The sequence below is a fragment of the Phaethon aethereus genome (assembly GCF_964289735.1).
Source record: "Phaethon aethereus genome assembly, chromosome: 1".
Lineage (NCBI taxonomy): Eukaryota > Metazoa > Chordata > Aves > Phaethontiformes > Phaethontidae > Phaethon > Phaethon aethereus.
The window spans coordinates 133,158,085-133,184,606 of record NC_138575.1 but is presented as its reverse complement, the minus strand read 5'-3'; the positions used below and the strand labels follow the sequence as shown (position 1 = coordinate 133,184,606).

Below are 26,522 nucleotides of genomic sequence, written 5' to 3'. Positions count from 1 at the left end.
ATACTGCGCAGCCACACGGAGGCAGAGAGGGGGAAACTTGTAAATGCCTGTGGTATTCTTATTTCCATTCCAGATCAAACAGTGTAAGCCAGAAACACTCTCTTCTTTGTACCATTTCCCATATATTGCTCACTTAAAGTGAGGAGTGGAGGAACATGGATGAAAGGATAGTTCATCTTTCTGTTGCAAAATGTCCACTCTCCCCATTTAAAAGCTGCTTTGGAAAGACAATTATGTTGGCTCTTGCAAAACTATGTGGCATGATACTAGTGTAACATTTATTAATTTTGCACATGTGGAATGAATATAATCTCATTTTTTTTTTTTTGCAGCTTCCCTCTTCCCTCTCTTTTCTAATGTGTGCAAAATCTTGATCTTAGCCTTTAAAGAAAATTCTGCAAAAATTCTTTTTCCTCTTTTGCTTTTGCAAAGTCTTTTAAATTTGTAGAAAAGCCTAGATTGGATGTGAATTGCACTCCCCCGTGATAGCGTACTTGAATGACCTTACTATCCTTCAGAATAATGCTTTGCACAAAGCTGAACACTGTGTAACCATTAAGTGTGAGACTTTATGCTCAGCTTTCACCCTGATGTTTTAAGTTGAAAATAATAACTTGCTGTCAATAAAAACAGACACATGACTTTTTTCAGAAAATGCGCTGTGTGGGGACCTGACTCATAGTTCCTGTCACCGTGAAGTCACTGTGATTTCAGCTTTTGCCATGTCATGGGGTGTATGGTCAGGTCACTTAGAGCCTGAGATGGATTTAGGCCATGATGTTTGGTGGTTTGAGGGTATATATCAATAACAGATATCAATATATCTCAGCCTTTTGTGTGGCTCATTAGCCTATTTGCAAAATGTGTGTATATTAGTGTTTCCCTACCTCACAGGGGTGTTGTGAGGATAAATGTATAAAAAATTGCCATTCTGTATTTAAGATAACTGAGTTAAGCAGGAAACTACATGCATGGAGCCAATCAGTAGCAAAACTGCTGAAGGTGCATAGAGGAGCTGCAAGTTGAAGGATGATGCTAAGGGCCTCTACCTGTGTAGTAATGAGCAGATTCTTGCTTTGTTCTCTTCTAGCTGTGGCAGCCCAACATGACAACTGGATTTGATGCCATTACTGCTATGTATTGTGCAGAGCAAAATAGGAGTTTAGTTTTGAGCCCTCTCTCCTGAGAAACTCATGAAGTCCCTTTTTTTTACTGGGGATGTTATCCACTTCGTTAAGTGGGAGGTATTTGCTTATTCCCGCTACCAACATGTCTGTGAGTTCTGGTCCCAAAGCAGATTAGTCAATCCTGATATGTCTTCTTTGCCTCTTTACCATACTTAATCACCAGTGAGTGTGCCCAGTTCCACAGCTAGGAGCAGACTTCTTTATGGCACTTGCTTAAGTAGGTTATTGAGAGAATGTTTACTCAAACGCTCAATATTTACCTGCTTTCTGTGAACCGGTTGGGGGAAAGGAGATTCCTCAGAAGTTGTTGAATGCCCAGTGTATGCCGATTATCTCTCCTTTTTCCTTCTCTCATTGTCCTACTGGATGCTGTTAAAATGTTTGAATTATGACTTAAGGAAAAAAACAGATTTGAGACACTGTCTCAGACTATCTATGCAGGAACTTCTGTCTGTTCATAAGCTATCCCTCCTTTTCCATATTTTTTTGAAATAAGTGGGATAGCTAACAAAGTTGATGTTTAAGTTTTCATCGCTGAGTTTTATAGCTGAACTGTTCACTGAGATGAATGAGGCTATCAGAAAGTCTTAGAGCCGTTTTGCAGGCACACTTCAGAGCACTGGTTATCAGTTTGAAGGTTATGTTTGCAGCGTTGCCTACCAGAGACCACAGATCTTTTAAAGCCTTTTGTAGTTTCCAAAGCAAAATGGAAGTATTGATCATCCTAAGGCGATTTGTAATTCCGTGGGTTTTTTTAATCAGGTGGTGTGGTATTTGTAGTTGAAGGAGTTTATTAAAAAAAATGGGAAGTATTTATGGAGATGACTGTGGTAAAGGTTTTGGTTTGCTATTGCTAATTAGGGACAGAATCATTTGGGCTTCTGTTCTCGAAGTGTATCAAAGAGCACTTTCCTATCCAGAGACAAATTCCTCATGGTATATATTAAAAGTCCACAAATCTTTAAAAAAAGAAAAAAGAAAAGAAAGGAAAAAAAAAGACTTTTCTTTTAGAGATATGCAAGTTATGTTTGGATGGTGATGGTTTGTGAAACACTTTAAAAATTCTTTCCCATGATGTCTTTTTCTTAGGGTATGTACATTAAATCAACATATGATGGTCTCCATGTAATTACTGGAACAACAGAAAATGTAAGTATTGTTAATACTGTATGTTCAGGCCTGGAAGCCTTTTTGACCTTACCTGTGGTTTATGCTTTCCCTTTGCTATAGACTATATTTTGCTTGCAAAAGTGTGCTAGTTGGCTGTTGGGGACCAATAGCATGTTGGACAGCAGAAATGCTTGTGCTTGTTTACCTCAGAATTGAAAGAGTTGTTCCCAGGAAAATCAGTTTTGATTTGTTCTTGCAAGACACCTAAAATGCTGCAATTGATCAAGATAGGAAGTAGCTCTCTTGCAGTTACCTTGCTCTGTGAATAAAAGATAAATGTCTTTATTATGTATAGGCGGATATACTGGAGTTTGCTGCAATATCAGACAAACAGCTTTTATATTTTCCATCTAGCAAAATTTATTTTGTAATAAATAAATGCATGGAAATGAGGACATCCCTTCACATTGACAAATAACCATATATTTCTGCATGAACTTCTGAGTAATGCCTATAGAAAGGAACACTTATTACCAGTGTACTAATTCTCACTGAAGGTATTAAACAGCAAGCAAAACATAATAGACTACTTTTCAAATGCCTTTGAAGTACAACCTCCTTTCCTCGTACACCATATTTAGAGAACTGTCTGTCTGTTAGGAAGTGAGCAAAATGATCATTTTGAAGGGAAAAGCTTCTAAGCATAATCTTCAATGAATAAACACTAAACAACACTGAACTGTTCCATAATGGTTTAGGCAATTCTTTTTGAAGATTTTGATGGCATTTTCTTAAAATGAAGCTGTCAGAAATGTTTGTTTCATCGTGCTACTGTGTCATCCTGTGGAAAGTGCAAACTACCTACATGGTATTTACAGCTGCTGCATCTGATCTGCAGCAAGGTTGTGTTAACATCTCAATAAAACGGCAATATTGTTTTCATCCCTTTATATGAACTGCAATATGATAGCCTTTCTTCTTTCTGCTTTCTTCTGCTGCGGACAGGATATCCATGGGTTATACCTGATAGATACTATCTGTTGTAGAACTTGTGTGAATGCCACCTGTCTCAGAATAATGAAAATGTAAGGAATTTCAACCTTGAAATCAAAATTCTCATGAGTCAGACCTACAGCTACAGATATCATCAGTGAAATTAGCAAAACTAAACAAAACCAACAAGAACCATAGTTGAGCATAATCTAGAAAATATATGAAATAAAGAGGATGTTTTTTACAATTGAATTTCTCTCAGATTAAAAAAGGAACCATTTCTCTCCATGACTTACTAATATTGGATTTCATTTCCCAGGGGCAAAGATAAAAATAAAATGTTAATGCATTCCCTCAAAGCTCCTATCTTTTGCAATTCATTAATATAATTTGAAGACATGTCAGGAAGCTTCAGTCGTGATGACTTTTCTGCTGTAGTTACTGACTCTTTCACTCACTGTAACATCAACCTGGAGGTGCTCACAGCAGACCCAGAAACCACAGTCTGCTGTCTAGGGAGAAAGCTGTTGTGTGTTAAAGCATCTGTGAAAATGGGTAACGCTTTAGAGAAAGTAAGGTATCTCCTGCTTTTAAGCATACAGTTGCCAGCTGCTTCCTTTAACCAAAAAAAAAAAAAAGAAAAAAAGAAAAAAAAAGGTATGATTCTGATAGATGGGAGGAGAAACATCTAAGTACATCTAAGTAGCATGGCCAGAGCAAGGTCATGATGGTGCAGATGTGGTCTGACCTGTTGATGTCGACATGTTTACTCTTTGTGTATTTGTGATACAATTTGACTTCTTAGGAAACAGTAAGAATCCAAAATCTCTTCCCTTTTCTTTCCAATTCTGCTCCTCCTAGTGAGACATCGGCAGACTTTTTGTCTGACACTTTCCTGAAAGATCATAGAGAAGCACTTGTCTTTTTGATAAACACACTAGATTGGCAGTGCTAGCCACTTTAATGTAACAGAGTAGTTTTTGTAACCACACTTCTGCTTTTTCTGTTTGCCATTTGAGGTGTTTGATGTCCAGCTACAAAGCCCATTAGTTTGGATCTTGCTGTTCAGCATTAGGAGTCATCTATCCCAATACATCAGCCCTGCAGTTCAAAGCAGCTGAGCTCTGCAACTTGAACTGTGAGAGAGCAGGGTTCCTCACAGGTCACTGCCCCGTAAGAGCTTCTGTCTGGTGGTCCAGAAGCATTAGAGCAAGCTGAGCTTTCTGGTCCATAGCTTATCTCTTTTGTTTGGAAGTAACAAATCTAAAGGGTATTTTGATCCAGCAAGAGATTACAGCTTTCTTGTTGAGTTGGAGAGATTCTTCTAATTCACAAAACAAATGTGTTCTTCAAATAAGGCCATTTTACAATTCAGTTTTCCAATAGAAAAGAGTATTTTCTAAAGTAGTAGCGTGCAGTGCATCTCCAGCAGGAGCGTAACTTTGAAGGGGGTGCTCCCAGTGTCCCCGCTTGATATGTTTTTTAAAGAAGACTCTTCTAATTTGAAAATTCTCAGGCCACATTTTACTGGCTTGGCAAACTGCTTCACAAAATACCTGTTTTGTCAAGATGTAAGCTGCAAGTGCTGAAGGCAATACAACAGAAAGTTTGTAGCGTGATAAAGTCCTATAGAGTTCAAGGGTAATGACACAAGATTCACTTGCATTTACATTTTGAAAGTCTTAAGTGTAACTACATCTGAGCTAAAATAGGAAGATTATAAAAGATTGTTAGAGGTATGAATGAATAAGTGTGAGTAATGAAATGATAGGCAGAAGATAGATCATTAGAATGTAATCACCAGTGTTAAAATTTTTCCCCAAGTCACTCAGCCAATACCTTTAATGCTGAAGTAGTGCCAAAAAGCCAAGGCTGCTGTTTGTTATGTAAGTAAAATTACACTTTTACCAGCCCAGCTTGATTTAGGATGTTCTGAGCAATATGTCCTAGGACTGAGTCATTCAGCCTCATGTTTCTCTTGGATATTTTCCATTTAAACACTGTCCTTAACTTAGGCCATGAATTACGTGCAATTTTACTAGAAAGTCATGGCATAGCTATGGGACATATATTTTGAATGGGGATGTAGTGCATAGGTTATTATAAACAGCCCACATTTCAGGCCTGGAGCGTATTCTCTAGATGACCTGTTATCTCACCTGAAAATTAATTTAATTTCATTCCTTTCTGTAAAATTCATAGCAGTTTTTCAGAAACCTACTCTTGAGCAACTTGTCTTTTTTCAAACTGTCAGTCTCACCTTCTACATTTAAGTTGATTAAGTGCTTTCATAGGCTAGCAGACACAGTATTGAGAGAAAAGTCAAAGCATTGTCACTCTATGAAAAGCTGAAGGGACTTACTTTCCTCTAAACATAGCGGTATTTCCCTCAGAAAACAGTTGGTCTACTGTAAATATAGAAGACAGAAGAAGGAAAAGTTTTGGGGGGACGTTGCTTTATGGATGAGGGTTGGGTTTTTTTGTTGTGGGTTTTTTGTTTGGATTTTTTTGTTGTTGTTATTGAGGTTTTTTTTGAGGCAAAAGCAAAGAACAAAACTACTTTGCTTTTTGAAAGTGTGATCTTTGTAGGATTTTGGTGCTGGTTGCATTTCTTTCTCCCTAATAATTACCCAGAAACTAAGTTACCATGTAACTTACATGCGCTTCCTAGCTGGTACCTAACCTAATCCTCTGTCCTTGTGTACCCTTTGAAGAACAGTAATTTACCGAAGTTCTCCGCAACATATTGAAACATTGTAGAATAAAAAGGCAACAGTGTGAAATTTGTTTATGAGGAATTGCCAATTATTCTTGATAGCTTCAAAATTCAGCCAAAGATTGGCTTTCAAGGCTTAAGAGATGTCAGGCAGATTAAAGTACTCTTTTGGCAGAATGAAATTAAAAAGAAATCCTTAGGACTCATTTACCCTTTAATAAAAAAATATTCACACCTTTCTTAACATTTGATTGTATTGTGTACAATAGTAGAGATTATTTTTCTCCAACAACAAATTGATTTATTAAATATTTTTTAATTCTTTATTTCACCGTAGAATGTAATTATCAGTCTAACCTGATTTACATAGCTTAGCAATCGTACTGCTGAAAGAGAGATGATGACCAGTAAGAACTGTATTCTTTATCATCTCTTTTATTTTAAATTCAGTCACCTGCAGATCGGTGCAAGAAAATCCATGCTGGGGATGAAGTGATTCAAGTTAACCACCAAACTGTGGTATGTATAACTATGTTCTGTGTCAATTGGAGATAGAGGTGTCATGGCATATCAGCATGTGTAGAGAAGAAATGTGTAGAAAAATGTGTCTTTATAAATCATTATTTATTCTAACATCTAAATTTTTCTTTTCTCTTCTGAAACCACGTAGTTCTTAAGTTCGTAAGGTAAGCCCCAATCCTGAGTACCACTGGAGGTATGAAGTTAGGCTAAATAGCTGTGGCTTGGGAGATATGTTAAGGTGTTTTCTGCTTACCCATACTCTATTAAATAAACAGTTGGTTTTAGTGTAATAGAAGGTTTCTGTCAAAGGAATGCAGGCAGTTGAACTATTGTGCCCTTCTGGGTTTAAGATCAAGAGTACTTCCTGGAAGCTGGAAAACTTACTACTTTCCAAACCTACTGGAATATGTAGAACATAGTTTTTGAGAACAAAAGCATGTAAAATTCCCATAGTGTGCCTAGGGTGTTTAGCTTAATTTAAGTACATATTTTTAAACCTGGAATGTTAAGATGAAATAAATATTTCAGATATGATAGCAAGAAAACGAATATCGTGCAAATTATTCTTTGTGTGAACAGATGAATGTTAGTTCCTGGTGATTTTATTTAGGACTGGTGAACTATTAAAATAAAATTACCTTTTCTAAGGTAAGGCTCAGTAACAGAAAAAAGCAGACTGTCAGTATAGAAAGCGACTATTCTTTTTCCAAAGTATAGGGTTACTTAAGAATAGTGAAAATCAATATATGTTATTAATTACATGTATCCTTGCAAGCAATTTAACTGACAAAAAAATATCCTAGATCGCCATTATTAATACAGCAGTCATTTGTTAAAGTATGTTTCATCATTCCCCATGGGTTTCCACTTGTAGCTTTAGGCCATTGTACATCATCTCAGCTCCTCTGCACAAATTAATGTAATATTTCAGTAAACCCTCCAGCTGAGTTTGATATCCAATATACTGTACATGTGTGGAATTTAACAGATGAGAAGCTATCTTTTGAGCTAGGCAATGTAATTTGATAAATCTGAACAGGTCAGGGTGAATTTTAATACTTTTTTTGGCCATATAGATTCTTCATAAGTATTGTATCCCATGATTACTTACATGTAGAGTTGATGACTAATGTCTTTAGTTTTCTGCAGTAAGAAAGCTTATGACATGAATTTAATATGAAAAACATTTTAGAACATTATTATTTTGGCTATCAAAATGTATCAACATCAACAAGCATTCAGTCCTTTTGCTAGCTAGTTTTTCCAATAAATTCTGATGGTGCTATCTAGAAAAGTTGCCTTGTCAACTTGAAAATTTCAAATCAACTAGGTATTTATTCTAGTTTTCTGGGCACATCTACGCTGCGTTTATTTGATGGAAAGATCAGATTCTTACTCCTAACATTTCGACAAGCCTTAAGATGAGCTTTCTTACCTGGTTCGATGGAATTTTGAATGTAGGATTTGGCTGTTTTGGCTTTTGCATCAGTGAAGCTAGGTATTTTCAGATGTAGGGAAGAAAGAGTTGATTGTAGTTCTAGGAAAAAGGACCATAGGGAGCTAAGACAAACTTAATGTTACTGCTGAAAAATTAAATTTGGTGTAGAGTATATGTATAGTAATAGACTAAATTACACATTTACGTATGCTCTTGCTTTGTTGTATCAACAATATAATTAAAATAATTGGCATCTTTGATATTGTACACAAGTAACTTCTCTGTATTTTGATGTAGCCTTTCCACAGTGAGTCAGCTAGCATTCTCTTAGAAATGTGATTGCACCTCCAATGTTACCTTTACAAAGGTGCACTTCATTCACTTTGCACTTTATATTAGAGTCCAAATATTCAATCTTTTCTATAGGTATTGTAGCATTTTTTAAATATTTTTATTTCTTTTGGCAAGAGTCTGTCAGTCCTTTTGTACTTTGGCCCCTGTCATAAGGAATTTACTGTCTAGTTCTAGGACTGCTTTTCTCGGGAGGAGAGGTAGTCTTACTTACAGTGATTCTTACTTAAGAGATAAAGGATTCTGATACATTTTGTCTTTTCATTTTATTGAATTTTTTCACACTTCATATACTACTCAGCAGCTGAAAACACAGGATCTGTTTTTCAACTTGCTCCTTGTAACTTATACATTATCACTCATTGACTGTAGAAATAACTATAACTAAATTAATTTTTAAAGACCTAACTCTAAAACTGTAGGGAAGTATTGTTCACATGTAACTGTTATTTGGGTGATGTCTTGTAATTGGAGAATAAAAACCTAAAAAAAACCCCTAAGTTTAAATTTATTTTAGAGCTAAAACTTCTTTTTCCTGTATTTTCTTCAGTTATTTCAGTGCATTCTCTTTGCCAAAGTGAAGCTAATACCTGGCTGTCAGTAGTATATATTTCTAGGAATGAATATAAATATGGGGAAGAGAAATTCCACAGAATTATTTTTAAAATCTGTCTTGTTAACTAACACTTTTTACAAGAATCACATTTTAATAATTATGAAAAGGCTCTTCTTTCAGAAAGCCCACTGGCTTTCAAATAACCAACATGACAAGTAGAGAATGGTTAAGTGACTTGTATTGATTTTTATTATACATGTCCTAATACTTGGTGTCACATAGTTTTAAATTCTCTGTTGACATCCTCTGTTTGCTTGTAGTGACGCTTAATGTTCATAGTATTTCACTTGGCAGTGAAGTCAAAGGATTTCAAGTGATTACCCTGATCTTTTGCTGTGTTGGTAGAAAACGTGTAACAGGATGTATTCCACTTGTTGCTGGCAGGATATCTGGAATGTAAATATCTTGTGAATTTCTAAAATAAAAAAATAATAAGATTAAGCCTAAAGCCAGTGAAAAGTTAATGTTCAGAAAATTGTCCTTTAAATTGTGATTTATTGAAATTAGATAGCTATGTGAATCTTCTGTGTCAGTTTTGCCTTACAGAATAGAATTTTTTTTAAATAGCTCTGTAACTAAGAGGCATGACTCCCCCATTAAAATTCAAAGGATTTAGCCACTGTCTTCCCTTCAACTTCCCTGTGAATTCCATCCTTAATCTCCTGTAAAAGCTTGTCTGTCTAAAATATTTCCAATGTAAACAAACAAACAAAAAAAAGTCATTCAGGCAATTCAGAATTTGCGCTGTTCTGCAGTGCTCATGTTTCAGCCCATATAATTCAAGAGCGTATTTTGCCCCAAGATAATCCTCCTTATATAATTCAAGAGTGTATTTTGCCCCAAGATAATCCTCCTTTTAACCAACTGAAAGTGCAGGAAACAATATTATTGCTTACATGAGTTATTACTGTTCACAGTACTGTTTCTGGTTGCATCAGTGATAAAGCTGTAGAGAAAATACTTCAGGCAGAAAACAAGAAGGTATAGACTCAGGATGATGTAGGGTTCTTGAATATCAGGCTGTTCTTGTATAATCTCCTGTGCATAGTTTCTTCATTTTGGAGGCATTTTTGGCACATTGCATATACTTTTAACACAAGTACAATATGATTTATGTATTTAATACAAGTGTGATAGGAAATGTGATAGACATGTGGAGTCCCAAAATTTGTGTTTGTCAGCTAAAACTCATCAGAACATCTGTAAATACAGATGATGGAAAAAGTATGCTTAATTTGCCAAAATAGGCGAATATAGAATCACAGAATCATTAAGGCTGGAAAAGACCTTTAAGATCACCAAGTCCAACTATCAACCCAACACCACCATGCCCATTAAACCATGTCCCAAAGTGCCCCGTCTACATGTTTTTTGAACACTTCTAGTGATGGTGGCTCCACCACCTCCCTGGGCAGCCTGTGCCAATGTTTGGCCACTCTTTGGCACAGTAAAAAAATTTTTCCTAATATCCAGTGTAAATCTCCCCTGGCGCAACTTGAGGCCATTGCCTCTCATCTTATCGCTAGTTACTTGGAAAAGAGACCAACACTCACCTCACCACAACCCCCTTTCAGGTAGTTGTAGAGAGCGATGAGGTCTCCCCTTAGCTTCCTCTCTGCTCCAGACTGAACCACCCCAGTTCCCTCAGCGGCTCCTCAGAAGACCTGTGCTTCAGACTCCACAGTATGGTCAGTTATTGATCTGTTTTATGTAGAAGCTGGTATGTTTAATGTCTTTAACACCTATTAGTTACAGTTGAAATTCAATTTTTTGGAATCATGTGGTATGTAGATAACACCTAGCTTTTATATGGCATGTTCCTTACTGTGGATACTCCTGTGGGCTCTTGTGGTCCAATCCAAGTCCACAGAAGTTAGTGGCTCGAATTCTTTTTGTATTTACAGTACAAAAACTTTGAGGAGGTTTTGCTAGAATTCCCCTGAAACAGGATGGATTCATTTGCAAGACCATACCTTGCTTTTCTGCAAGGTTAAACACTTAAGAAGGGTATGATGCCTTTCTAGATCCTTACCCTAACTTCATCTTTGCTTAGAATAAGTAAGGAACAGGGTTTTAAGATTCACTGTACAATTTGTGGGCAGAGTTCAACTTCCACAGAACCTCTCAGGGTTTGTGGGGAGCTGGCAAATTCCAGCTGATTGGAAATGCTGAACATGGGGTGCACATAAATCTTTGGAATGTAAGCATCCAAAGTGGAGTTTGCAGTAGACGTCATCTTATCTTGGGGGGAAAAAAGAAAATACCTATAAGTATATAAGGAAAAAAATATTGCAAATATTTCTGTTTATTCAGTTTTCCTGCACTGTTTAACAGGATCTGTTTCAGCTCCAAATTAGTTTTTTTGAAGACAGATATTTCATTTAAGACCTTATTAATTTGGCTTTGGAAGAAATGATATTTCTAAAGAGACTCAGTGGGGAAGTGGGCTGGAAGAGTATAAGGGAGGGGACAGCAGTGTCAGTCCAAGATTTTGATGTTAGATGTTTGACACCTTATACAACAACTTCCACTAACAACATCTTTCATTTAAAATAATATTTTTATTCTCTTATGATGCTTGACTTGAACAATGGAACAGTGCAGCAAGATGCATAAAAGTTCAAAAGAAATATGCCTCATGCTCAGCTTCCTTCAGTTGCTATCATGCATGTGCCTTTATGAAAGAGGAGATAGAATAATTGCTCCCAAATCATGATTTTAACCCTTTCCAAATCCTCGGGCTTCCTCTGTTTATAATAGTCTGATAAATGTTAGCATGAATACTTAATTTTAAAGGTAGGTGGGATTTACATCTAAAAGCTTTTTAGGTTTGTTCAGAAATGTTAGTGGAAGTCTTTATGGAAGTAACCTAGTTCTCTGCAGCTCTCTGTCCTGAACTCCCTGTAGTTTGTCAGGATGTGAGGACCATACTTTGATTTTAGCAAATGTAGTCTGTCCTCTAAATTTCCTCTCAAAATTTCAGTTTAATTCTTTATTCTTTCTTTGCGCTCTCCATAAGTATTGTGTAATAGTGATAATGGAACTAAATTGTCATGATCTTCTCAAAAGGAAAAATCGTTTTGTGAATTTGCAATTCTCTTTAACATGGAGTTTGCATTGAGATTATATAGTGTTATTTGTGATCTCTTTTCTACACAGATGTGCAAATACACACAGAAATTTATTACTTTATATCCCATATGTCAGGGGAGTATGATATTGCAGAAATGAAATGCGTGAGGGAAGATGATCCTTTGTTTCCTCATGGTGAATGCAAATGTTTTTACATGAGTATAAATGAAAAAGAGAAAACACTTGACAAATTTGATAAATGCTGATGAACTGTGTTGTGCTTTCCGAGGAATATTCTCCAGAGAGAAAGTATTCTCAGGTACTCTGAAGAGGAGGTAGGAGTTAGTCTTTTAAGGTGTCAGGAAAGTGCTTGTGTGTGTGTGTGTAGATAGATTTCATTTTAGTTTTCCACAAATATTTTTCAAACAAAGTAAATATTTGGGAAAAAAAAAATAATGGAGGTCATTGGAAGCAGCTCCACAGATAAAGTATCTCTGCTTTGAGAAGTGCCCTACGCTTGTTTTTGGATGGGTGGAGTTTTAATGTGCGAGGACTCTCCTGCCAGTTCTGCAGCACAAATGCTGGTTGCTCTTGTCCAGTGAATCTGTTTTCCATTTATCCCTGGGGCTTGTTTGGAGTTGATGTGAGACACACACCACTTTGATGAGCACAGGCTCATTTTTATGTAAATAGCGTGCTGTGTCAATATGGGCATCCACTCACACTTCTAACTCTGGTGCGACAAATCGGCTAACAAACAAGTCATTGTCACATCTGTGTTAGAGCAGCATAAGCTTGGCCAGCCCACGCTGCTTCATGTTTCTGCCAAACTTTAAATATTAGTTTCCCTTTGTTCATTCCACATGAAATTTTCACACTTAACTACACACCTGTGTCACCAGCCAGTGGAATTAGTTCAGTTGCAGCAGAAAGCCATGCTGTGCTGCCTTTCAGCAGCTACCTGTCTCCTAGATGATAACAGAGCTTAACTATGGGAACGCTTCTACCTTACTTTAAAGTCAACCTGCTTGGCTTAGCTGAAAGCATTAAACCTGTTTGACTGTGCCCCAAAATGGAAAGGGAACACTGGCAGGGTCACTCATAAGTCACAAGTGTTTCTGGAAATAGCTCCTTACGCCCTCAGGATTTGTGAGTGGCAGGTTTGGTCCTGCCATCCGACATCCCACTTTCAGCATGCTCTTTGATCTGTGCTCCAGAGCACCTGATCCCAACCCTCTGCTGCAGTTACAGTACACTACAGCACTTGAATATATACTGGGCGTGGTAAACCTCATTTATGGGATTGGTATGCTATTGATGGAGCTGTGTAACAGTCAAGCTGGGAGGGGCTCAGGAGGCCTTTGAGGAAGTAATAGAAAAAATTGGTACAACAGGAGATGCCCTTCATTTCGTATGACTGGGACGTAGGGTCAGTGGCCGTACACTGTATTTCTAGAAGTATTCTCTGCCAGATGATTGCAGTCTTGGTCAACTGTTGCCATTTACCGTGTCCCACAGGTCACTCAAAGACATAGATTTCTTTCTGTCCTGACTGTACCCCAGAACCGGCAACTCTATTATCATTGAGTCCTGGTAGTTTACTCACGTGATTAGATGAACATATATGAATAACCATTCAGCAGACCATGGAGTTCTTCTATTATTTTTCTTTGGAAAAAGATACGTTCTTTTGTAATTGATGACATAGACTGCTCTGTATGGCACTGACTACAGTTTCAGAATATGCATACGGGTTGACTTTGAAGGCATCAATGTCTCTGTTAGAAGCAGCGCAGTAAGAATTCTGCTGCAGTAACAATTGACTTTTTCCACAGATGTTGTCAGTAGGCCTTCATAGTTTCACCACTGGTGATTTCCAAGTTACTGAGTCTGTAGCTGAATCAAGTATTTTTAGTATATAATAATAAGTATATACAAGCTATACTGATGAGTCCCAAGGTTGTATCTGCTAAAAATGGCTGCAGTATTCTGTGAAGCATTCTTGTAATTTAATTGTTAAATTAATAGTTCTGCACAGAACTTACTGGGTGACTATGCATTTTAATTAATTTATTTTGTACAGTTCTATGTTTTGCTTTTCTTTCCATGTGATAGTCGTTCTATTTAAAAAAAAGCCCTCTAAGAGGTTCTTTAAATGGTATTAATATTTCCAACAGAAATACTGAAACACAATGTGCTGCCAAACACTTTATGCATGTATTCCTGATAAAAGTTATTTTCCTGGTCTTACAGTAGTAAGTGTTAACAATATGTTCTCAATAGTGAGAATAATGTAAATTCTCAGTTAAAATAATTCTTTCAAAATATGCTAGTCTCTGATGTGTGAAATATATGCTTAGAGCACATCTTTTATGCCCAGGTAGCAGATAGTGAGTAGAACTACAACTGCTGAGGCTGCACCTCAAATACTGTGTTCAGTTTTGGGCCCCTCAATACAAGAAGGACATTGAGGTGCTGGAGCGTGTCCAGAGAAGGGCAACGAAGCTGGTGAGGGGTCTGGAGCACAAGACTCATGAGGAACGGCTGAGGGAACTGGGGTTGTTTAGTCTGGAGAAGAGGAGGCTGAGGGGAGACCTTATCGCTCTCTACAGCTACCTGAAAGGGGGTTGTGGTGACAAGGGTGTTGGTCTCTTCTCCCAAGTAACTAGTGATAGGACAAGAGGAAATGGCTTCAAGTTGCGCCAGGGGAGCTTTAGATTGGGTATTAGGAAAAATGTCTTTACTGAGAGAGTGGTCAGGCATTGGAACAGGCTGCCCAGGGAGGTGGTGGAGTCACCACCCCAGAGGTATTTAAAAGATGTGTAGATATGGCGCTTAGGAACATGGTTTACTGGTGGACTTGACAGTGTTAGGTTAACGGTTGGACTTGATGATCATAAAGATCTTTTCCAGCCTCAATGATTCTATGATTCTATGATTGGAATTTTCTATTGTTAACTATGTTGATGCCTATAGAGCAGAATACAGATTAGATTACTCCTTTTGTCGCCTAAGAACAGATTAAAAGGTTTACTGTTGGTGTTAGTTCAGGTATGTGTATTTGGAAAGGAAGACAGGAATTATTCTGCTGCTAATAATCTTCATTTTAACTGAGATTGCTGAAAATTGAAGTACACTGTAGAAAAGGAGATGAAAGGTAAGGAGAGATGTCTTCAAAACTGCAAATTAATTGGCTGATTCTACAGTTGTGCACAGCCTGGACCACATACATTAGGCTTCAATAGTTTTGAATAACTGTGCTTCGTGCCGGTAGCAGCTGTGTAAATTACACAGCAGCTTTTCAGGTCCAGCCTGATATTCTGTTGCATAATTCATTATCTTATTCTGATGAAGTTAGGAGGTAATTGTCAGAAACTGTAAGGTGGTGATAGTTGTTGTAAAAGTAGATCAAAACAGTAAGAAAAGCAAGTTAATGCTGTGTCACGGGGGAGGGGAAATTAAAGCAGGGAAATTCTGTGCCTGATTTGAGTAGATCCACTCTAAATATGTAAATTTTTGTTTAAAAAACCCTCAGTACTGGCTTAGAACACTTCAGTGGCTTGAACACTGCACATAGTCTTTGGCTGATTATTTTAATGACAGTAAAGTGGAACAAAAAAAAGACAAGACTCTCATGGCTAAATAATTACTGCTTTATTATGACAATTTAATTTAACTCTTCATCCCTGTCCTTCCTTTAGCTAAGTGATGCTACATAAGCTTTCAGGTCAATTAAAGGTGCTTTTTTTTCCAGTTTGATTGGTTATTAGTCACTTTAAAGACTTTTTCTTACAACTTCTTTGTACGCATGTTAATTTGTTTTCATTATATGAATTCAGTCTCAAGTAACATCTCCTTCAAGGATAGTGGCACTACTTAGCCGTAGGGCAGCTTGGGATCTCAGGGACTTTATTTATACATTGAAAAGAGGGAGGGTCAAAGACTTAGAACTATTGACTCACTGACATGGTTCTAAAATATTACGTTGTTAAAATGTAAATTTAAACTAAACCAATATTATTTTTATGTGTGTATATGCATGTGTGTTTATATATATTTCTTATTTTAATTTCAGGACAACAATTGTGGGAATTTAAATGTGAGAATATGCAATGCACACACATGCGCGCCTCAAATTCCCGGCATGAGATGTAAGCGTACAGCAGCACAAATGAGTTGTTGTTAAGGCAAACATGACTGTGGTGGGTTAATACTGCAGGGTCACTCCTGAGGATCATGTTCTTTACGCCATGTGAAATATGGAGAATTTGGCTGTTCCTTTCCCCTGAGGAAGGATGAGGCCACCCACATCCATACTGCAGCTTTCTCTGAGAAACTGGGGTGTGATCCAGTCTGCCTAAATCCTGCCTGAGCCTTCAGCTCATACCACCAACTCTCTGTGCCTGCTTAGATATTTATCAGCACTTAAGTTTCTTCAGCACTCACCTATGGCCACCCAGGGATGCTGAAATGTCTATGCTCAGGCAGTGGAGGTCTGTCCCTCTCTGGGAGCCCTGCTGAAATGGACATAGGCACCTGGGCTCTCCATATGTTCCCTGGAAGCTCCTGAAAATGAGGCCAAGTGAGGGCTCTGGTGGCACCACCTTTATTCATAATTACTGTCTGTGCCCTTGCTGAAGAAGGGGTAGGGCCTGCTCATCCCAATATGGCTTTCAGACCCTGTTCCTGGCAGTATGTGTGTAGTTTATATTGCATTTACGTTACATCAAAAAGTGGTCACTGGAATTGGGACCAGAACTCTCATTTCCCTGCCCCAAATGCAGAGACCTGATGGTTTCTTGCCTGTTGTATAACTGGGCTTTGTATTTGCGTATTCCTGTTAACACAGTGCTTTTCCTTCAGGGAAGGCCTTTAACCTGAAATTATGCACATCTTGGTGCTTGAGACACCCCTCTAGGTTTTGAAAGACTGAGTTTAGTCCCTTTGAGGCTAAATAATGCTGAGATCCACATTCTACAAATGGATGGAAGGCTTGATGAAAACCCTCCAAATTGCCAGTACTTGTCTCTTCTGGTTACCTGTACTCCTGGTTGAAGAGAGACATACCTTACAGTCATTGTAGTAGACCTCAAGAGGGAGTGGGATAATATTATGCTTACCCATGACAAGCTGTGGGATGATGCACCAAGGTTAGAGGTACGGGGTGCTAGCAAGGCCCCTCAGCCTCTTGCACCAGCAAAAGACCTTAAAGAAACTAAGGGGTGTTCATTTAAGAGGGTGACATGGCCAACAGCCCAGCTGAAGCATCTCTACACCAACGCATGCAGCATGGTCAACGACCAGGAGGAGTTGGAAGCCACTGTGCTTCTAGAAAGCTACGACCTAGCTGCCATTACTGAAACTTGGTGGGACAAATCCCACGAATGGAGTGTGGCTATCGATGGCTATAGGCTGTTCAAAAGGGACAGGCAAGGAAGGAAGGGTGGAGGCGTTGCCCTCTAAGTCAAGAAATGGATAGAGTGTGAAGAGCTGTCCCTGAGGAATAGCCACGAGCCAGTTGAAAGCTTATGGGTAAGAATCAGAGACCAAGGCAACAAAGGGAACCTTGTGGTTGGTGTCTACAGGCTGCTCAGTCAAGGGGAGTCTATTGAGGAAGCCTTCTTGCTCCAGCTACAGGAGTAATCATGCTCACAAGCTCTTGTCCTGATGGGGGTCTTCAACCACCCTGACATCTGCTGGAAAAGTAGCACAGTGAGCTGTAGGCAATCCAGGAGACTCCCGGAGTGCATGGAGGATAACCTCCTGTGCCAGATAATAGACAGCCCTACCAGAGGGGATGCGATACTGGATGGGTCACCAATGCATGTGAGCTAATTGGTGACGTCAAGACTGGAGGCAGCCTGGGCTGCAGTGGTCACGCACTGGTGGAGTTCACAGTCCTGAGGGATATGGGGCAGGCGAAGAGTAAAGTCAGGACCCTGAATTTTAGGAAAACGAACTTCCAGACCTTCAGGGAGTTGGTCAATAGGACCCCCCTGGAAAACTGCCCTCGGGGACAAAGGAGCAGAATAGAGATGGCAGATCTTTGAAGATGCTTTCTATAGAGCACAAGAGCTCGTGAACCCCAGGTATAAGAAATGAGGAAAGGAAGGCAAGAGACTGGCATGGATGGATGGAGACCTGCTGGTCAAATTAAAGGGCAAGAAGGAAATGCACAGGTGGTGGAAGCAGGGACAGGTATCCTGGGATGAGTATAGGGATGCTGCCCAGTTGTGTAGGTTTGGGGTCAGGAAGACCAAGGCGTGGCTGGAGCTGAACTTGGCAGGGGATGCAAAGAATAATAAGGAGGGCTTCTATAGGTATGTTAGCTAGAAAAGGAAGGTCAAAGAAAGCATACCCCCCTTGATGAGCAAGACTGGCAGACTGGTAACAATGGATGAGGAGAAGGCTGAGGTGCTGAACGACTTCTTTGGCTCAGTCGTCACTGGCAGTGTTTCTTCCCCCACCTCTCGAGGGGGTGGACTGCACTATGGGGACTGGAGGAGCAAAGTCCCTCCCACTGTAAGGGAAGATCAGGTTCAAGACCACCTGAGAAACCTGAGCATACACAAGTCTATGGGACCTGAATCGGTGTAGTTGCCAAGCCACTCTCCATGGCAGTCAGGTGAAGTCCCTGGAGACTGGAAAAAGGGAAACATTGCACCCATTTTTAAAAAGGGTCAAAAGGAGGGCCCTGGGAACTACCGACCTGTCAGACTCACCTCTGTGCCTGGGAAGATCATGGAACAGACCCTCCTAGAAGCTGTGCTAAGGCACATGGAGGACAGGGAGGTGATTCAAGACAGCCAGCATGGCTTTACCAAGGGCAAGTCCTGCCTGACCAACCTGGAGGCCTTCTATGATGGAGTGACCACATCAGTGGACAAGGGAAGAGCTGCTGATGTCATCTATCTGGACTTCTGTAAGGCCTTTGACATGGTCCCCCCCAGCATCCTTCTCTCTAAAATGGAGATGTATGGATTTGGTGGGTGGACTGTTGGATGGATGAGGAACTGATTGGATGGTCGCATCCAGAGGGTAGTGGTCAATGGCTTAATGTCCAGATGGAGATCGGTGAGGAGTAATGTCCCTCAGCAGTCTGTATTGGGACCAGTATTGTTTAATATCTTCATCAGTGATATAGACAGTGGGATCAAGTGCACCCTCAGCAAGTTTGCAGGTGACATCAAGCTGAGTGGTGCGGTTTACATGCCTGAGGGATGGGATGCCATCCAGAGGGACCTGGAGAAGTTCGAGGAATGGGCCCATGTGAACCTCATGAGATTCAACAAGGCCAAGTGCAGATTCCTGCACCTGGGTCAGGGCAAATCCCTGTATTGGTACAGTCTGGGGGATGAATGGATTGGGAGCAGCCCTGCCAAGAAGGACTTAGGGGTACTGATGGATGAAAAGCTGGCCATGACCCAGCAACGTGCGCTCACAGCCCAGAACGCCAACCGTATTCTGGGCTGCATCCAAAGCAGCGTGGCCAGCAGGTTGAGGGAGGTGATTCTGCCCCTCTACTGTGCTCTGGTGAGACCTCACTGGGAGTCCTGCATCTGGCTCTGGAGCCTTCAGCACAGGAAAGACGTGGACCTGTTAGAGCAGGTCCAGAGGAGGGCCACAAAAATGATCAGAGGGCTGGAACACCTCTCCTGTGTGGACAGGCTGAGGGAGTTGGGATTGTTCAGCCTGGAGAAGAGAAGGCTCCAGGGAGACCTTATTGTAGCCTTTTAGAACTTAAAGGAGGCTTAAAAGAGAGATGGGGACAGACTTTTTAGCAGGGCCTCTTGTGACAGGACATGGGGTGATGGTTTTCAACTAAAAAAGGGTAGATTTAGACTAGACATAAGGAAGAAATGTTTCACAATGAGGGTGGTGCAACACTGGCACATGTTGCCCAGAGTGGTGGTAGATGCCCCATCCCTGGAAACATTCACTGTCAGGTTGGACAGGGCTCTGAGCAACCTGGTCAAGTTGAAAATGTCCCTGCTCATTGCAGGGGGGTTGGACTAGATGACTTGTAACGGTCCCTTCGAACTCAAACTGTTCTATGATTCTATGATTCTGTGATTCTGGTGGAGCCAGCCTGTCACTGTGGAGAAGAGCAGGTACCCAAGTGAGGGAGGATGCTTCCAATTTCAGAGGTACACCATAGCTGAGCAAACTGAAATTAACCCCATTTTTTAAAGCCATACACTTAAATGAAAACATGAGACCCTTTTTCCTCAAAAAATGTACCGTGTCACTGACCTTACAGCTGTAAAAATACGTACATACCATAAAGTTGGGGTCATTGCTGTTCCCAACAAATATACTTGTTTATTTGTTCTAGGATGTTGCTAGCAATGACTCAAAAGCAAAACAGTGAGGTAGCTCTGAACTGAAGGTTGATTGTAGCAGTGAAAAGTGAAAGGTAAGCATTGTTATTAAACTGTGTCCAAGCTTCAGTGCAGAACTGATTCTGTGTCCCTGGATAATTGAAGTTTCAGTTCCCTATGGATAAATCACATGCTTGTCTCCATTACCAAGGTGCTTTGTAGTCATGCTGCTAACATTTGGGAGGTTTGTTGAATTATGGTGGAACTGAGCTGTGTAAATACCAAAAAGGTGCAAGATAATAAAAATCAGTCAGAAGTTGTGCTCTGCATCATACACATTTTCTGATGGGGAAATGTGATTAGAGCAGCTTAATGAGAGGCAGTGACTTCGGTATTTAGCTCTTAATTTGGGTCCTAACATTTTATTCTTGGGAAAGCCTCTTAATTGTGAGCCTTAGTTTACAGAGCCAAAAATGAATATAAAATTAATTTCATAGTTTGTTGATAGTGAGCAAAAGTTTTAGTGAAACATCAAGATTTTCTCAAGTAAAAGATGTGATTTTCTTCAATATACTTTACATACAAACTGTGTTGTTGTGACTTTGGGCAACAATACAGTATGGTGCCATCAGTGACATTCTAAGAATGTACAGAACTGACTTTAACATTGGGTTAAAATTGCATTTATTTAAATAATATAGCCAAGATATTCTTTAATTAGAATTGCAGCATATGCAATCACAGTATTATTAATCTCTCCTCTTTGGGAGACAACTGCTATGTAAGCTTGAATGTTCATTATCATGCTAGCTTAAGAAGCTGGATAAATCCCTGAAAGGCATCTGCTACTCTCCTGACACTGCTTCTCCTACCACATACAGATACAGATTTCATCTCAGTGGTAGTCCATGTTGTAAACATCCTTCCGTGATTTCCTCACTCAGTAGTATTTTCTGGAGGCGGAAGACCTATGGCCTTTCATTAATTTTTAGCATTTTCAGGCATCTGCAGCTGGGGGAAGGGGAGGAGATGCTTGCTGTAACATATTTGTTTCATAGGGCTGCCAGCTGACCATCCTCATTTCTGGCCAGCGTTCATGGAAATCAATCTGTTAATTTAACAGCATGACGCCAGATAGTTTCTTGTCAGATTCTGACTTGCTTAATAGTGTGCTAGGTTTGATACACAGTGCAGTGTTGGTTTTTTTTCCTTATGCACCAATTTTTATTTATAAAATGCAAGATGGGTGATAGATGTGGAAATTCTTAAAAAACCACCTATTTCTTAAGGTGAATACACTTTCCTCCTAGAAATTCTACTTTTTTAGTTGAAAAATTAGTAGAAGCTTGAAGCTTGAAGTGGTTGATAAGTCAAAGAGCTCTGGCTGGATGCCATTTACAACAGGCAACATTGAAAGAATAAGAATTTTGATGATCTCCCCATTCTAGTAACTTTTTAAAATTAAACACTAGAGTGGATTTTGCATATTTGCTTAGGTAGAAAATAGTACATGGCTTTGCAGATTATATTTAGCAGGAATATATTACTTTTCCTTCAGAAGCGTAAAGATATTACTACTTTTCTCTTTTAGAAGTCCGCAAGTCAGGAAAGAATTACTGTAACTGGGGAAAAAAAAACCAAACAGTTTTCATGGAAGCAGAAGGCTCTCATTAACTTTCATGGGACTCTGGTGACCCTTTGAACAGGAATGTGCCTATAAAAATACAGACTCTTTTCTATTTATCATTTGACTATAATTCCACCCTGTAGATGATGCAGTTTCAGTGTGTGTTAGATTTGCACACTGCTTTTAAATGAAGCAGCTGTTCCATGGTTTATTTGGGATACATGTGCTGGATTTTTCAGACTGTCGGTTATTTAGTACTGGCTTTTGTAGCATCCTAAAAATACTTGGTTTAGGTCCATCTAATTGTATGGAATAGGAATTCAAAATAAAAGTTCCATTTCAGGCCACTGTGATATTGTCATCCAGATGTGCTTGCTGCATGCTAAAGAAACATTGGGCCCTTTTAAAATATGTCTCATTTTGCTTGGGGGCATCTTCTTTTCTCAGATGGTGGCTGGGGGAGCAGACCTCTAACAGCACCCCCTGCGAAAGCCTTCTGCTTTTTGGGGTAATGGGTGCTGGGATATTCCAGGTGGTGGAGAAACCAGTGGGAGGCGAGGGGGAGAGGCAGGGGAGGTGAGGAGGATGTGTCAGAGCTGTGTGCAGCTGCACAGGGCTCCCATGTGCCTGTCTTGCCCTGATGAAGCAACCTGGGTGGCCCTGAGTATCTCTGGAGCATGCTGGTGAAGCTTCCCAGCCTGGCCACAACCTCTGGGCGTGTAGTGGCAGGGTGAGATGCGAAATTTGGAGCTGGCCTGATGCTGATGTTCAGGCACGCTGCCTGCAGGCTCACCTCTCCTGGCGCAGAGCGTTGCTCTCCCCTTTGGGTGATTGATGTCCCTTCTCGGGCCATCCTCCAGCAGTGTTCTTCATCTGGTCTTGCGGTACCGGTCCTTAGGTGGCATGGACATGGGCTACCCTGTCTATCCCTCCTTTACCTTGGCAGTAGACTCCTCCAGCAAAGGTGCTATAATCTTGGCAGAAACAACTCAACACGACCCCTCAGGGCATCACTGTGGTGCTCCCTTGCTCTCCTCTCCCTATTCCCATAGTTCACCTATCTTTGCATGCCATGCTCACCTTCCCTTGCTGCTCCTTAAGCCCATAGTCCATCTCCTTCCTCACCAAAAAAACCCTGTGGCCTGTCCTGCACCAAGCTCCACCTTTCCACAAAGTGCCCTGTGCTCCCTCGGGTGCTCAGGCCTGCACCCATGCAGTGGGAGTGCTTCTCCCCTGCGCTGGGGTTCCTGGTATTACCCAGGGACTGGCTGCGTTGTGCCTGTGCATGGTGCCCGACCCCTGGGCTGCCCTCAACTGCCCTTGGCCACCCGTGGTCTCGGCCATAAGCTGCACTGGCAACCAGGAGTGATTCAGGTGCTGCGCAGCAAAACCCAACAGTGGGCTTAGGGTGCCGTTAAAGAGACCACTCCTGACTACATCTTGTTGATGGCACTTGGTTTAACAATGTCAATTTATTTTAAGGCAAGCAACAGTAACTTGCTTGGTCCTTAAAAATGGGTATATGGTCAATATAGTGTACTGATTTAAAATTAATTGCTGAGGTTGTTTTAATGTAAGTAAAGTTGTCTGCTAATATAGTTCTTTTACTTTTCTATGGAATTTTCAAACCATTAATGAAACTTTCTTATTGCTGTCCATTTTTGCACTACATGGGTAGGAATAAGAATATGGTAGGGACTTCGAAAGCTCTGCCCAAAAACTTGCTGACTGGAAGTCGAGATTGATAACTGTGGTGTCAGTGAGAAAAGGGAAGATCCTGAGGAGAGTTTAGAATGAGTAGATTCAAATCACACTTAAAAGAAAGTGTAGATTACATGTCCCTAAAGTGGATTTCTAGAAAACAATTTTCAGTTCCAGATATATTCACTGCCTTTCCCTCTTTCCAACCTGATCTCCTCATATAGGATTGCTTCTATTTAGTCTGTGTCAATATGAATTTTGATGGGAACTAAACTATGTGGGAACTGAAAAGCATGCCTCCTACCTGGACATCAATTTCATTCAATTTATTGTTGACAGCCTCTTATATGACTTGTTATTTTTAAGCTAATTTAGTCATTTCTGTTCAAAGATGAGAAGCAAGCAAGGACTGCCTGAACCAGACAGAAAACTCCTGTCAGGGAACTAAGTGAAAGCAAAGGATGAGCTTCATTTGAAATTTATAGTAAACTCAGAGTTTTCCTGTGAAAAATTAAGTTAAATTGTTTATATTCATGAGCTTCTAAATTAAATACATCAGATTTAGTGCTTTGAAGTGTTTTTTTTCTTTAATCCCCCTAACTCTCACAAAGAGACTAGATAATCTCCCATTTATTGCAGTGTAAGGCGTAGTTGAAATACATGATACAGTTTATCTCTGCAACATATGAAAGTGCATTTGAAATAATTTTAAAACTGCTAGCATAACCAAAATCCCCAGTTTATTTATATTCCTCTGGCTGTTTCAGTGAGAAACAGATGGCTTTAAAACACAACTTTCATATGCAGTGTCCTACCAACTTAAATGGCAAGAATCATCCTGACTCCATAACTTGGGGCAACATCATGTTATCAAGGCTCCCTGTGGTGCTTTATTCAGCAGAAGAATTCTTCTCCAGAAATCTATCTTCAGTTGTTACATCAGGGAATTAAAGTGTACAGTAGCTTATGTATGGAGATACCTTACATGAACTGTAAACCTTTAATTCCTTCTTTTCGGTAGCAGATGAAACCTTGCATATGCCCAAGGTGACATTAGAGAACTAGGGGGAATATATTGTTTCTAAGCAGTGGTGGAAGTCTCTCTCTAGTAGGAAGACAGTATTGTAAATAGCAAGGTATTTTTTAATAAAATCGTAATATTAAGACACAAAGCTTGGACTTGCAGAGACTTGGTTTAAATACTGTTGAAAGAAAATGGAGACTTCACCAGGGTGTGGGAATTGAGCAGAAGTTGATTACGTTCGTGCTTCATTTTATTCAAAGTATAATAGCTATGTGCCTAGTACATTGGACTGAAAATAAGAATTCCAGCATGCTTGGAAGTCTTCTGTGGAAGCTGGAAAATATTCCATAAAGATGTATGTTGTCAACACCCTGTTTCTTTGTTTACAATAATATTACTGTAGAAGTGCATCCTGGATGTAATGAACTTTGCTGCAGTGAAAACAGGACAGGTAGGTTCACAGTAGCTGAGGAAGAGTGGTGAGGTTTGACCCATGTCTGTGACTCAGGGTTGTTGGTAAGCATTAGTGTTGGCTTAAGTGGCGCGCTCGTATGGGAGTATCAGCTCTTCATATAAGTGATATTAAGCAAACAAAAGGAGATTCGGTGTAATAGGGAATAAGGTAAAAAATAAGTAGCAACAATAACCTATGTGTGATTACCTTGCTTAACCATAGGTAATGGATATATGTTTGTGTCTTTTCACTATGAAGGAACTATAAGGAATATAGATACTCTCTTTGTTCACACGGCCTAGTTGATTTTTTTCAAATATATTGACATGATACAAAGTAACCTTTTTACAATGATGTCACCTTATCACTTCAGAGTTCTACATGTTTGTTCAGTAAGAATTTCACTTGTCAGTTGGATAATTTTCTTCTTAACACTGTTCTTGTACAAGTTGTGAAAGCAGGAAAATATTTGTAACTGTGATCCTTTAAACATCTAAATTTACTGGTTCGTTTAAGGGAGGGAAAGAGAGTAAATGGTAGAAAAGCTGTCATGTTTACAGAAATAATCACTTTCTAAGTCTATAGGCCAAGATTTTCAAGGGCTGTATGATTATGTGTATTGCCACTTTAGGTGCCAAACTTGAAAATGCAGGGATTGAGTATCTTAAATGTTTCAAGATAGATACCTAAAATCAGGCATTATTTAGACTGAAAACCATTGTCATGAGTTGTACCGTTTTAATATTTGAAGTACTTTTTTCAAAAATGCAAAATAAATTATTCAGAATGTTCTATCCTGCGTTTATAAATAAACACTTCTTGTTTTCCGTGTTAGTCAAGTTCTTAATTTTAGAATATTTCAAAATGCTGTAATTCAGTTAGGAAAATTTTACTTTGGGCTAATACTCAAGTAGTGGCTAGACTACATTTCTGTCATTAATTTACTGTATTTGTTTCTGAAATCATCATGAAAGAAGTACTATTTTAAAAAAAGGCCTTGTGATTCTGATTTTATTTTTATAGCAGTGTGAAGAGTAGAAGATTTTCCTGAACTAGTTTGTGCTTGCATAAGCTGCTAGGAGTAGAAGTAGTATGACTACATGTGGTTAGTGGACTTTAAATAGTAACCATGGCGTATAAAGTGCTCAGTTTTGAATTGAACTGTTGGGGCAGAAGCCAGGGGTTTTTAACCTTCTAGTTTCTAAAGTCTATGTACCAGAGCTAATTTTGAAAACACTTTGAGATTTCATTGTTCATTTACAGTGGAGTAACAGTAGTTCATTAATTCTAAAACCTGAAATGATGCATATCCATCTTAATGCATTATAATAATTATTTTAGTTGATGTGATTTTTATGCAGTAATTTATTTTTGAAATTTCTAGATTTAA

At 39.5% G+C, this 26,522-nt stretch overlaps 1 protein-coding gene across 4 annotated transcripts in view; it reads left to right on the top strand.

Annotated features, from left to right (window-relative positions):
- Positions 1-26,522, top strand: part of CNKSR2 (connector enhancer of kinase suppressor of Ras 2) — a gene marked incomplete at its 3' end in the record, with an annotated part of 223,906 nt that overhangs the window by 98,837 nt on the left and 98,547 nt on the right. For all 4 annotated transcript variants that reach the window (XM_082012335.1, XM_082012334.1, XM_082012333.1 and 1 more), the window contains exons 7-8: positions 2,277-2,336; positions 6,457-6,525. In XM_082012335.1, the coding sequence (XP_081868461.1) occupies positions 2,277-2,336; positions 6,457-6,525 (129 nt within the window). The remainder of the gene's footprint in view (positions 1-2,276; positions 2,337-6,456; positions 6,526-26,522) is intronic.